We start from the raw sequence: 14,329 nt of genomic DNA, 5'->3' as shown, positions 1-14,329 counted from the left end.
GCCAGTGGCTGCCTCATCAGACTTCCCCATTTGACTTACCCAGTTTCAGGCTCAATACTCTCTCCTTTCTGCAGTACAAGATCATCTAAGCATTGTACTGCTATGCAAAACCAATCTCATTAGGTCTTAAGTCCAGAAACTGATCTTCAGGTATGATTCATTTTGTTTTTTCTCCTGTAGACGTAGATGTGGCTTCCAATTCGTCCTTGAGGTACATGAGTGTGAAAGACAGTGGCTGTTTTCTCATAGTTCCTTAAAGCTAGAAATGATGATATTTCCTGTAAATGAACATACATTAGTTTCCACAGTCAGAAAGTGTAGTTGAGAGCATCAGAACAGTGTTCCAGTCTTCCGAAAACCATCAGTTAAACAGTTCCCTGGAAGCTTTATCCTTTATTTTAGGAAAGACTGCTAGAAGAAGAGGTACCTATCTTGTTTCATCCTGTCTGGAGTGGATATTCACCACACACCATTGTTTGAGTGCATGGACTTACGAAAAGAATTGAGGGGAAGAGGTACTCTGAGTGCAGGCATTTTTGCTTGTCGTTGTTGCCGTCTTAAAAGTGTATGGTTCTGAGAACAGACCATACATTTGTTTTAATACGGGTTGAGGGGAATTCCATAAAACATTACTTTATGGCATGCAGAATTTGCACAGAGGAGAGGGCATACATGAATGTTAAGTATGTATCACTGGAATGGTATCCATGCTATATTATGGACTAGAGGGTTGAATTTTAATTTAAGCTGTGTTTTTAAAAAGTTGTGGACAACAGTTTTCAAAAATCTTAACTGTAACTCTGCCCTAATTTATTTTGTAACTTGACCTCAAAACTAGTTGGTTTCATCTTGCAGTTACCATACCTGTTCTAGCACACTGAAGAAGATCAAGTGGCTGGGTAATAACGTGTCATTGTAAAACTCCTTATTAAGCCAGCTAAGTGGATTAGAGTAAAATACATCTGCTTCATCAGTATAGCTCTCATTTCCGGTTAGGTCTGGGGGACACTGAAGGAATCTCATTTTTAGAGGACAGTGAACATGACTAAGGAGAAAAAAAAACAAAACAAACACTTCAGGATAAACTGACCAATATCTAAGATTTGAAATGACTCATCACACTTAAGAGACTTCAGGCAAAACCAAAATTGAATAATCAAGTGTTTTCCCCCAGAGTCATATTTTCTTCCCTTCTGTACTTCATACGAAAGCAAAAGTAGAACAAGGGGATTCATCTCCAAACTGCTGTGACTATCTAAAGAAAGCAGATTTATCTTAATAAAAATACCATCTGCATAATATCAGTTTCTTAAAAAGGTACTTTTCTGTATCAGCTTCGCTGTTTATATCTGCTTTAACATTTTGTTTACTTGCCAGGGTCTACTGCAAACTTTATAGAATAGTGACTTGAGTTGTTGTATGTTGTAATTACATTTTTTTCCACTCTCTAGTAGCAGAAGTAAAGGTAAAATTAATATGTTTTGACTGTAACAATTAGTCTTTAGTTTTGCTACAAAAGTTACCATAAAGAAGCAGTATGACACTTTCAGAAGTCCTAAGACTTACTGCATATCCTCACAGAAAGCTATTTTACAAAAACTGACTAAAGCTTAGATGCTGAATTTTATTCTGTGGTATAAGCATTTGGCTTACTTCCCCTATTCATTCTGTATTAACTGTATGGAAAAAATCAAAACTCTTCCTGTATACTCTTATCAATCTCAATTTATTAAGCTTAGCAAAAATAAATAAATCGTCATTTCTGCTTAAGTGTATGGATTTAACACTGTTAACTATTTTAATACCTGTAAAATGGAGTAGAGTGGCATGGCATCATGATGAAGACAAAAGCTTGTGACTGGTAAGAGTTATTACAGAGTTGCTGTATGTGACTCATAACATCAAGAGAGCCTCGCTGGTGAATCAAGCCTGTATACAGGGCTGGGAGTAAGTTTGATAAAAGCAGGAAACTTGCTGCAGATTTCTTCCATGCTTTCAGGTGTTTCAAAGAATATCCTAGAGAAACATTTCAGTTAGTTTTAGAAATAAGCAAATACTAACAGTTCCATGCAGTATTTTTGAAAGTACTATAACTTACTGGAAAACCATTACTCAGTTGATAACAATACCTTGCTTTGAGGTATTTATTCTCTGAATTAGACTTTACCCTTATTAATTCTTGGATTTAACAGTGTAATTGTTAAGCCCATACCCGTCTTTTCAAGTACAGAAGTACGATTTCAAAGCCAGTGCTTTGTCTCTTTAGAGCTTAATTTTAATTTATTGTGGGGGGGAAAAAAATAGTCCATTCAGCAGTTTGGATGAATGATATGTGGCAACTTACTGATGTGTTCTGATTCATGCATGTCCAAGTAGAGACAGAATAAATGGTAACTACATGTTTTTTGGTATGGCTGTGGTTTTCTTTTTCTCCAACATGCTGAAAGCTACAGCATTCCCTTATTGTTATTAATTTTTGAACTACTATACCTGGAACAGCTTAATCCTCCAGCTTTTCCCATCTCCCATACCTGGTTCCCCCCCTCCCTTTCCTTGAGGGAGCTAATAATAGGAAGAGACATTTCTCCTGGTGGGAGACAGTTGTGTAAACCTGTTTCTCACAACCACACCTTAGATGAACCTAGCACAGAAGACAGCTGCATGTTGCAGCCAGTCTGGAAACACTTATTAAGTCATGTCCTTGTCATTATTTGGAGATAAAAATATTTTATGCAGCCTAGCTCTGTGACCACCTTTACTGAGTCAAAAGAAACAAGTTAGAATAGGCCTGTTTCAGATGTCAATAACAAGCAAGTTAAATTAGTCTTCAGTTGGTTCGTTCTGATAAATTGCAGATCTTTATCTCAGATGAAAACAAAGTCTGCTAATTAGTCTGTGGTTTAAACATGAGTGGTAACATTCTCTTATAGGCATTTTTTTTACTGCTTTTGTGAAATGCTCTTAGCTTATCTCTAAGTGTCCTTGGAAATTACTTTGAAATTCCTGTGGGGTTTTTTGGCTTTTATTTATAATGTTTTGAGCAATTTTAAGACCTCTTTGTAACTACTGACTTATCAGAATTAACTTTTATCATTTTTTTTCTTTACTGAAGTATCCAAGCAGACGATGATTAGCTCTTGATAAATTGCAGAGATGGCCTAATTCCCTTAGAGACATGGAAGTTGAGAGGGATATTAACAAAAAATAATGTTCTGGTTGGAATTTTTCTGCATGTGAGGTAGAACTGGTTCATTGTAAATCTGCTATTGAACTGCGCCAAGATGTATTACATATTTGATCTCAGCAAAGAGCAAATTATTGGAATAAGATTTACTTGTTTAGACTAGCAAAACAGGTCTCTCTCTAGGTGAAAATTATATACAGGGAAGGTTGCAAGACATTTGAAACCAATGCTTACCACAAAAAAGCATGCAAAATGGCAGTACTGGATAGATGAACCTGAATTCTTTATGGCTCAGCGTGCTGTAATAAAACAGATAGACTACTACAGTGAAAGTTAAGTGCATCAGTTCTGTTGACAAAATACGTTCTATAGCGTGGGAGACTGGAAGAAAAGCACTTGCATGTACTAAAAAGCTTTTGGCATTGAAGAAATTTAGAGTAAAAATGTAAATTGTCACTTTTAAAAAACATAATGAGTACATTAGAATTAAGATTATTTGGTCAGTTTAAACCAATGAAAATACCTGACTACTGCTCTAGCAATTAAACGGTCTGATTTTATGCCTACTAGCTAGTACTTCAACAATTTGCTTTCTGTAATAAAACGCAATAAAAAGTGTGGATGGTAAGCTAAGATTCAAGTACACATTTGTATCTAACAAACTTAACACTCACCTCTATTAACACAAATTTACATAATTTCCCATGCCAACTTTTGGGGCTTTTTTGGGGTTTACTGCAAGACTTGTGTCATGGGAACCAGATTCTTACAAGACTAAGGGAGATAAAGGCCTAAAACCAATAGTAACATCTAGTTCTGAGTTGGACTGAAGGAAAAGGTGTCATTTGTGGCCTTGCTACAGTTTTGCTGTATTGTTATTACTGAAGTCTGATACCATTTATTACTTAGTACGTATCAATTTGCCATATCTCTTCTTGACTGAAAGTGTCTCTTCTTTTAATGTACAGTTAATTCTGATGCTTTAGAAACAGCTTGCCTTTTCTTCTACTTCTCAGCCTAAAATGAGACATACAGTCCTATGATAAATGTTAAGAACTGTGTGTACATTTGTGAATGGAGTAAGTCTGCGAGGCATTAAGAACCTCTTATCTTACTGGGGATGTATTAAAGAACAAAATGAAACAGTATTAACAGGCATCAAGTAAACACAGTTTTTTCTAACCAGTTCTATTGTTGCTTAAACAACTGTTAGGTAATTTTAAAATTTTTTTTTCATTTTCCATTGAATTTCATGCTGAATTATTCTTTAAGGGTCTAATAGATTCTAGAAACACGTTTGGTAATGATACAAGAAGTGGCAGCACATAAAATTCTAGAAACGATTGGATAACTGACTGAATTTCTTGGACTATTTGAATAGTTTAAAGAGTTTTTTAATCACTTAACCTGAATACTATGCTTTTTTCATTTTAGAGAGGACATAAGCTTTGAAAAGAATACAACCAGTGAAAGACAGTAGTTACACTTAGGAGAAATTACCTGTATACCAACACTGTCCAAATCACTGCCATTAGAAAGATGCGATACCTTTTTGGTGCCAGCACACAGCCATGAATAAAGAAAGGCACATGGGTACCCAAGATGACTGGTAGTCCCTGAGTGAAGTACCAATGCCAAGGATGAGATCCGTAAAATGTTCCCAAATTCTGCAGCACATTAAATTTCAAGAAGTTCAGCTGAACCAGTACCCACTGGGAGATTTAGGGTAGGAGGTGGAAAAAGAAGTTAAAGACAAAGTGAAAACCAACCGCTAAATTGAATTACACAGTCATCACTGGCCTTAAATGATACAGCATTTTCATTCATACTTATGGGTTTTTTTCTACTCAGACTCATCACAGACTTCCTATATTTAGCAAACACAGAAGTGTGTAAGTTTTGCAGTTTATTGATAACTATTGATTTACTGAGAACTGAGAGTACTGATTTTAATTAACAATCTCATTTAAAATAACTGAGAAGTCAGTGTTTAAGGGTTTGTGGCTTAGGGTGTATTTAGAGATCATAGCCAGATGCAGTCATAGAAATAACAAGTTAGAGAAGTCTGAAACATCAGTCCATGTTAAAATGCTAAAATCCAACTTTTCTGGGGAAGTTTTTAAAACAACTTACCTCACCAAAAAACACACGGTCGATTATTAAAGAGGTTCCTACTGTGACCAATCTGCAAAAATGGAAAGTTGGTTGCACTGATATTGCCTGAATTGCTTTGCATCAGATTCTACTCTTCTCCAAATAGCTGTCAAAACTCTCTGAGTAGCTATTCCTAATCTTTTTTGAGATTATCTGTATTCATGGTTATTTTACAGCAGCCAGTTGCCACCACCCAGTATCCCTGGCATAATCCCAGATTAAGCTGGCGTGCTGTTCATGTCTCATCCTTACGAAATCTCTCCTAGTGCTTTTTTGCAGCATATACAGTTTAAAGGAAGCATGCCCCTTCTTTAAACTTTTGCTAAAGAACTCTATTATTTCTCCTTGTTTTTTACATTAAATCACCTTTTTTGGGTTGTCTGCTTTGCAGTGGTAAAATTAATCGTAAGATATAGCTGTGCATAGTCATAGTTTAAATTCAGAAAGAACTTACCCAACTGGAATGCAGTTGTATAGGATAAGGTCTGCTTTCCTCTGTTCTTGCAAAAAATGACTCACGACCAAAGGTATCCATGGGATGACAGCAGTGGGTCGAATAACAATTGCAAATGCTATCAAAGTTAAATATTTGCAACTAGGATGAGGGAACATAAGAAAAACAGACATTTATCAAAAGGTCTGGTCAATTTTTTTGCAGATAGTGACATTCCAACAATCTAAATACTGTCATGTCTCTGACAAAGTTTTTCATACTGCAGATAACTTTGATTCTCTCAGTACAGATCCTCTGTTTTGCTTGGAAGGCTGCCAACTATGTAACTGCTTTATTAGCAGCAGCATTGCTAACTAGAAGCACATACTTGCTTTAAAATAGCTGGTAAAGTTGTGATGACAAATTCACCTGTGTCTGAACCCAAACAAGCTTTTGTTCTCTCTTCCCAAGTTGCCACAAATTCCAGTCCTTTAAAGTTTAAAGTTTCTCATAAAGTGATACTTTGCCTAAGGGAACTGGAGAGTAATAATTTTACATAGTGGCTCTATGATGGCTTCAAAAAAACTTTTAAAGGAAATGAGATGATTGCTGTTCTTTCCAAGATCTAAGAGTTCTTCCTACATGAGTAAGGTTTGTTTTTTTGGTTGCCTTATATTTTAAGATAAAAGTTAGCATTTCAAATGGTAGCAGTAGATTGGTGTTACCCCAAGCCAAAAATTATCAGTACTGTTAGTAGAAAGTTTCTCACCTGCTCCCCATCTTGGAACCTTTTATCGGATAGCAGGAAAGAGCAAAAATGGTAAGAAGAGTTTCCATGGTGTTTGTTAGAGTTCTGGTACAGGAATACCATGTAAACCAGGAACACAGCTGGCAGAAGTACTGAAAATGATTATGAACAACAGGATGCACAGGGAGAAACATTAAAACAAATTCTGTAGTTTTAAGATAGTTCTTCAAGGTGTGACTTATTATCATTTTTCTGTTGTTTACACTGCGACAGTGTTTATTAACATAATTTTTTTTTAAAGGCTGAGACTTACCACACACTTTGCTGTTTCTGCATTTTCAAGGTGTTGCACTAGTAAGTAAAGCTTCACATCAGCAAAAGCTGCCAGCACTGCCTGTGCAAGTCTAGGGATCCATATCTACGTAAGCAGAGAGAAAATTTTATTTGCAATAAACCTGTTAAATGCCCAGTTTGAAGAGAGGACTACCGAATTAGTGAATGACTGTTCAGACATGAAAATAGAAGTGAATTAGTAAATATTCTTTATAGCTTTCTCCAGTATTTTAAGAAAAATAGTAAGGTCCTTTGGTAAGACTAGTATTCTACCAAAACAAAGGAAGTCTAAAGTTTAACTGAAAGTGTTCAGATATTGAAAGTAGAATTCTTTGCCATTTATCTCTAATGAAAGGGGCTGTTGTTTCTGAGTTTAGTACAAGTACATGTTATTAAACACTTTGGAAATCTGAACCACACAGCAATTATGATGCAGTGGCAAACAATATCGGTGGGCAACTCAAGAAGATTTATGGAGGCCAAGAATAACCCTCTGCAGAATCTATGAGTGAGTTCTGCATCCATGCAAAACACTTCAGTAAGGTCTCTGTGCTCATACATCTCTAATTACTAGATTCAAAGCTTGAACAATGATAAAAATACACTGAATTTAAAGACAATGCTTTTAAATTGGATTTTAATAGCAGATGTGGGTTTTTGGTCATACTCACCAGCAGCTGAACATCATCCTTAGCCAGCAGCTGTAAAGCCTTGTAGATGCTTGCAAAGATCAGTGGGTATGAATAGCCCCTTAAGCCGTTTGCCCATTCCCAAGTTAAGTAGCCATAATTATTAATATTAAGGATAGATCACGAAAACTGAAAAAGTTTCTCTCGAGCTGTGTTATTTTCAGACTCGGCCGGGTCGAGACATTTGCCTTTGTGGCCAAAAGCCGTGGAGTTTTTGTTGCTGGTCAAACTAACGCCTTACTGCAGTGGAAATCTTTGCCCGAGCGCTCCTCCCACGCACGGCACTGCGGCCGTGACTCTCCGGGCACGCAGGGCGGTGCAAAGCTCGGGAAGCGGGGCCATGTCCCCTCTGGCCCGCAGAACGCGACGGCGACAGCGAGGGGGCGGCGGGGACCGGCGTAAGGGTGGCACGGCGAAGGATATTTGAAGACCATGTGGTGCGCCACTTCCAGCGACTGCCAGTACTCATCCGGGACGAAGCTGGTCTGAACGAGGAAGCAGTTGAGCGTCCGCAGCGCCACCGTAAGCACCAGCAGCGGCGCCGGCCCGGCGGCAGCGCCTGCGGAAGGGAAGGCCGTCCGTCAAGGGCCCCTCCGAGGGGCGTCGGGCCCCCGCCCAGCCCAGCCCCGCTTACCGGCGCGTCGCTGCCCGGCGGCGCCGCCGGGGGCGCTGTACAGCACAGACTGCCGCTTGCGGAGCCGCACCGCCTCCGGGCTCCGCGCCCGGGCCCTCTCCAGCAGCCCGCCGGCCTCCTCCATCCGCGGGGGCGGGCCGCCGGCGGCGCATGCGCGACCTCATGGCAGCCCCGGACACCGCCGCCACTTCCTTCCGGTCACTCTAGCGAGTGGGAGGTTTTCGCTCAGTGGTCTTCCGTCCTTCAGGTGAGGGGTGCCGGGTCTGGCACGGCGCTTGCTCGGGGCCGTAGGGTGAAGCAGTCCCGGGGCGGGCAGCGCTAAGCTTTCTGCCCCCGGCCGCTTTCCCCGCCTGGGAAAAGGGCGAAGGCGCCGCCGAAGAGCGCGGAGACGCCGCAGCGCCTCGCGCGTGTTTGTGGGCGCGGGTGCGGCAGCGACGCCTGCTGGCATGTGGGGGCGGCTGCCGCTGCCGCAGGTGGCGCTGGCTGTGGCGCTCGGCGTGGCCAGCGGGATCTACATCTACCGGCCCGTCTTCCAGTCGCCCGGGCCCCGACAGCCCCCCGAGGGCACGGCGGGGCCGCTGGCGGATGCCGCGCCGGAGAAGAGGCCCTGAGGAAGTCGTGTAAGCCGCGCTGCTGCCCTGGTGCCGTTCCCATGTACCGCCTCGCAACCCGGACCTCCGCGCCTCCCGTCAGAGAAAATGGCGCCCAAGCCTCTCGCGAAGTCGGAGCGTTCGTCGCCTGCCGGGGAACGTCCCTCCTGCGCCATGCGCCAGCCGTGACCGTGCCGAGCGACCTCCTCAACAGGCTGGCGCGGCTCTGAAGCAATCCGCCATTAGAAGATGTAACTGCATACGTGTGTGTTTGGTACCAGCCTGTAGGGACGTGAATGTTGAAATATGTATGAAATTCTGAATGTTTCTAGGTACCTCTTAACGTCTAAGTTTAAATAACCACCAGGGAACTGGAATAAGAAAGTCACGGTTGTACAGTTACACTTCATGGGTTTTTTTTTGATTGACTCTGATCTGATCCTCCAAGTGATAAATACCATTTTTATCTATTTGTCACGGTTTCAGTTCTTAATACTTAAGTTCTGTTGGGACTGTAGTTGTGCTGATGGCTTACAAGGGAACTGCACCCAGCTTTGGTATCCTTGGCTTGTATTCATACCTGTATATATACACATACATACACACATGTACACATATGATCTACATATGTTTAATTCTTGAAAGAATGAGACTAGACTGGCTGTTGAATAGGTAAGGTTGCCTGAAATCAGGTTTTATGTGGAGAAGTGCTTCAGTGTGTAGCTCAGGAGGACAGCATTGATCTTGCAATAGGTGTGGATCAATCTGACAAAGAGAACAAAATCTTGAGTCTCAAGGAAGCTAGATCAGTAGATACTTCAAGAATTTAGTAAATCTAAAAAGAACCCAAAACCTGCAGATCTTGGGAGGAACTTCTTTCAGATTCTGGCTTGAACACAGAATTGTGTTTGGACAGTATGAGGGAAGAAATTCTTTCCCTGGATGTGCTTTTATTTAAAGCCAGGAATGATGTGACAGCTGGAGGCAGTGGATGCACTTTTTCCCGCAGCTAAGATGAGAGGACAGCAGTGGAAGAGACTGGGAGGCGCAGCTGAGTGCATGATAAATCTAGTTTGGACATGAGGAAATGCCACAAGTCTGTGATGAGTGCAAGCACAGAAGATCTACTGTGGTGACTCCAGCAGCTTCCTTTGTTTACGAGACCATTATATATCGAGAAGGCTATTTTAAAGAAGTGTAACTGAAGTCTAGCAGGCACTTTCTTTTTAAGCATATACTGCTGGAAGTTTGTCCCCGGAGATGGCAGTTGATTAAAAAGTCTCAGGATGCCTGATGCAACTGAGCTTAAGACTCTGCTTGCCGAGTTCTGGAGGCTGCAGGGTGGAAAGTGGGCGTATTGAGCAGCTGTCGAGGGAGAAGGAAGCACTGTCCTTTAGGGAGGGAGGGTGGCCAGCAGGCCGCAGGGACACTTCGCTAAACCTGCAGCGGTGGACGTGGCCTGGCACCACGGATTTTCTCTTCAGAACCCGTTTTGCCTCTCGTGCGTTTCTGTTAAGCAGCGTGTGATCTTTCCTGAAAGCGAGGAGGAGCACGACTGAACAGCCAGCCTGTTTAATTAAACAATGGCCGCCTGAGTTTGAGCTACGGGAGTAGCAGGAGGCAGTGCCTGCGCCACCGCATCGCTGCGGTGCTGCGCGCGTGCCCCACTCCCCAGCCCGCTGGCCTCGCCCGCCGCCGGCGCCCGGCTCGGTGGGCGGCGGGGCCGGGGCGGGGCTGCTCCCGCCCTTACGGCGGGCTGTACGGGAAGTGATGTTGCTGCGACGGAAAAGGCGCGCTTGCAGTCCAAAAAAGGGCAGGTGCGGAGGGACGCGGCGCTTCGGGAGCCCCGGTGACCGGGGGAGCAGAGCGGGTAGGCGGGCAGCGAGCCGAGCTGAGCGGTGGCGGGGCCGGGGCGGGCGCGAGGCTTGCCCTGCCGCCCTCCGAGGGGGCCGCAGCAGCTGCGGGAGGCACGGCGGGAGCCTCAGGGAAACGTCTCCGCTGCAAAAGAGTTAATAAGTAATTGCAGAGCGCGTGTTTTGGGCAGGGAACTCGAAATACTGGAGGAAAAAGGTGATTTCCCTGTGGTGCGGGGCCTGGGGAGCCGACCAGGGTCGCCGCCGGCTGGCTGCGGGGACTCGCCTCCTAACGCCGCCGGGGTGCGGGGAGCACACCCGGCCAGCGCCGCGCTGCGTCCTCGGCCTCCCGCCCACCGGCCGCCCCGCTAAACTGACTTAGCAAGGGGGCCTAATTCGTGAGGGTAAGGGAAAAAGGATGAAGCCCCGTCCTTTGGGCTGCCCGTGCATGTGCTTGACTTTACAGCTGCTGTCGTGAACACGACTGCACAAATAATCCCTCTCAGGTCTTCACGTGTAGCAGCTGTAGGACCTGCAAGTGTCCCACAGCTCAAGACATGTATTACTTTTGTAAAAAAGAAGTGGATTTCATGTCTGACTTAAAAAAAAGCCTTTAAAAATGATAAATTGTTGAGGGAGCGATATAAGCGTGTTTTATCCTTTTAGGCAGAACTTAAATCTTGTATTTCAGTATCAACAGATCTGTTGCTTCTTTCTGAAAACTGCATGTTTGTCTGACAGAGTCTGCTTGCTGAGAGGGTTCAGGAGGTCTTTTCAACCTGATTTGCAATGTATGGGCTAAACTAATGCTTTGATGATCTTGGATCTAAAGAAAACTAAATCTATCAGAAGAAGTCTTGTTTTTTTTAGCTCTGTAAGCAACCAGATTGTATTAATGTATGTGGTATTTTTTACGGTGCTAGCAAAGTATAAAGGACATGTGTAGAACTGTCAAAAACACTCAACTTTAATTTTTATCTCTCCTTAGAAATATAGCAGGCATATTTTAAGCTTGCTGATTGTGTGACTCCTCACTTTCCCTAATGATTAGTGCTTATGAGTTTTTCATGAGGATAACACATACGCATGTTTGGAGTTAGGAGTTCTGCTAGGTGTTATTGGCAAGGTGATGTTTCTCTATACTTAAGAGTTTTTATTGCAACTCCACAAAACTTTTATTAATTTCCATGCATAAAATGCATTAGCAGCATTAATCAGTTTCTAAAACCTATTCTGCTTGGCTTTTCTTGGAAATTTATTTTTACATAGACTTGTTTTCTCAGACCTTGTTTCTTTTCATAGTCTTATAGTACTTTTGTGACTGTTCCAAGTATTTTCCAGCCAGGGAAAAACATGTACTACAATATGCATTTCAAATGATGATACATAGTTGTAGGAATAGTATTTGTGATGTTAAATAGATGTCTCAAAAGCATGGTTAAAAAGATGGAAAAAACCAGCATGTTCCTGTGTTTCTAGTTCAGGGTTCTAATTTTATGTCCACTTAATATGTTGCAGAAAGGAGTTCTGGGTGGTGGAACGTGCTACAACTTACACTGGGTTTTTTTTTTACAGCTAATAAAATTTCCCATCTGTAGCCAGATATCTAAAACCATAACTTTTGTTTTCATCACTATCATTAGACATGCGAACACATTATTTTATCACTTGACTACGCATTTCCTTTTCTTTCAAAGAGAAGATTGGTGAGATAAAAGAATTTTTAAGTAGCTTTTGGCATTACAGAAGCAAGTGTTATGAGGAGTAGTCCTTGTGTGTCCTCTTTGGATTCTTGGTTGCTCTGTGCTGGCACAATTACCATTGATTAGTCAGCGTAACCCTGAGCTTGCAGATCAACGCCGTTGCTAAGAGCAGTCTGTCATAGTCAACAGAGGGCTAGTAAGAATTTCATTTAGAAACAGGAGAAATTGGCACTAGAGATGGAATATAAGGAATGACAACTCCTTTTCTTCTGTTAATGTCTCAGCAAATAATTAAATTATAACATTTAAAATGTATTAAATTTATGTTTTAAATAGTTAATAATCAAATACTCACTTCTGTATTAAAGCTGTGTTATTGTACTCCGCTGCCCATGTGATCTGATCCTGCAGATACGTAAGCCTTTGAAATTACTGAAGAACAAGTATTTATAGCTAAGCATTTGCTGGGCCGGGCCTCTCAAGTGCTCAAGGACTTGCTTTTGCTGCTCTTGTCTTGCAGACAAGACAAATCTCTTGCTGGAGATACAACCGTCTTTACAGAACTGGCTTCAAACATGGCTGAAAAGTTGTATAAGTGAAGTACAGCATGGTTTAAGAAATACTTACCTAAAAGGCAGCTTTTTATAGCAGAAACACATTTTTTTGTTGTTGTTCGGTTTATACAAATATATTCCCAGCCAGTCTTCCTGTGACAATAGCATCTGGTTATGAGATTTATTTCCTCATTTCTTTTTTGGTTGTCTTAGTCTGAAAACTGCATCCCTGTCAGGAGGCAGGACTAACTTGAACCGCATTAAGTCAGCTGAGATAATACCCTTTTATCTCCAGTGGAAGTAAAACCATAGTGAATGAGAAGTCCTATCCCCTAATTTCTTTCCTGGAACATCCTTATATTGTTTTGTTTCCATACATAATAACAACAGAATTTACTTTTGATAATTGTAATAAGTAGTCTCAACATCTGTGATTTATTTTCCAATCTAATAAGCTTTGAAGATTAAGTTATGGCATATATAACCAGCATAGTTTTTTCCTGTGATGTTGCTGTGGCTTCAAGGGGTTTAAAATACTCTGATATATGTATGACAGTTTTGCACAGTACTGGGCATTGGAATCCTTTTCACATACTGGCCAGCACTTTGGAGCTGACTTAAACTATTGTGGGGGGTAAAAAGAAAAAGTGTATGTCCTTGCTTTTACAGCTCTGAAGATAATATCGAAGTGTAAACCAATTCACTGCTATTTTTCTGAGTTTGGAAACGCACTTCCCATAGATGTTCCCTTTCTCTATGTCTTGATACTTTTACTGGTGAGAAGTGGGCAAAACTAACCATAGTAGATAAAGGCACTTCTGGAAGACAATGTGAAAGCTGGTGGTAAGGTAGGAAAGGGTCAGGAAGCAGCAATGAAGATACAAGCCTAATAGGAGTACAGCTTTCTAGAAATGTGTGGTTTGCAGTAGAAAAAAGGAATAAGCTTAAAAGGAATTGGTAGATACAGTGTTTTTGAATTGAAAGTTAAAATTGTGGGCACTTTCAAAATACTGAAAATGACTCTACAATTCTGTAGTGATTCTTTTTCTTAAAAAGAAGTATGTGAATGAAAGGACTGTAAGGAGTGTATCTAGCTGCGATATTTTATATGCAAATAAAACACTGGATGGGTATAAGGACAACTACACAAATCGGGTAGCTGATTCCAGATCAACTTTGGAGTTTTTGATTGTTGCAGCTGGCCATCTTAGTGCTTGTGTGTACAGCTGTCAGTTGAAAAGGTGGTAAAAGGATAAAGGAATAATTAGCAAAATAGTTAAGTATTATTCAAGATTAATTTTTTTTTCCTTTCATGTAAGATGAGCTCCATGGGTAGAGGTGTACTGCCTTTTATTAGACCAACTTATGTTGTTGGAAAAGGTAGGTGAGCTTTCAGGTATGCAAGCCCCTTTCGGGTTTGAATTAGAAACAGCAGAATGCAAAACAAAATTGAA

At 41.6% G+C, this 14,329-nt stretch overlaps 1 protein-coding gene across 1 annotated transcript; it reads right to left on the bottom strand.

Annotated features, from left to right (window-relative positions):
- Nucleotides 1–146: 146 nt before the first annotated feature.
- On the bottom strand, nt 147–8,299 carry PIGB (phosphatidylinositol glycan anchor biosynthesis class B; the record flags this gene model as incomplete). The annotated part of the gene is made up of 12 exons (XM_082005071.1): nt 147–278; nt 865–1,045; nt 1,806–2,016; nt 3,419–3,483; nt 4,685–4,896; nt 5,318–5,369; nt 5,793–5,933; nt 6,541–6,671; nt 6,833–6,937; nt 7,524–7,641; nt 7,953–8,100; nt 8,176–8,299. The coding sequence occupies 12 exons, from the start codon at nt 8,297–8,299 to the stop codon at nt 147–149; spliced, it is 1,620 nt and encodes a 539-aa protein (XP_081861197.1).
- Nucleotides 8,300–14,329: the final 6,030 nt, after the last annotated feature.

This window comes from Phaethon aethereus (assembly GCF_964289735.1).
Source record: "Phaethon aethereus genome assembly, chromosome: 12".
Lineage (NCBI taxonomy): Eukaryota > Metazoa > Chordata > Aves > Phaethontiformes > Phaethontidae > Phaethon > Phaethon aethereus.
This window is presented reverse-complemented; position numbering and strand designations above follow the sequence as displayed.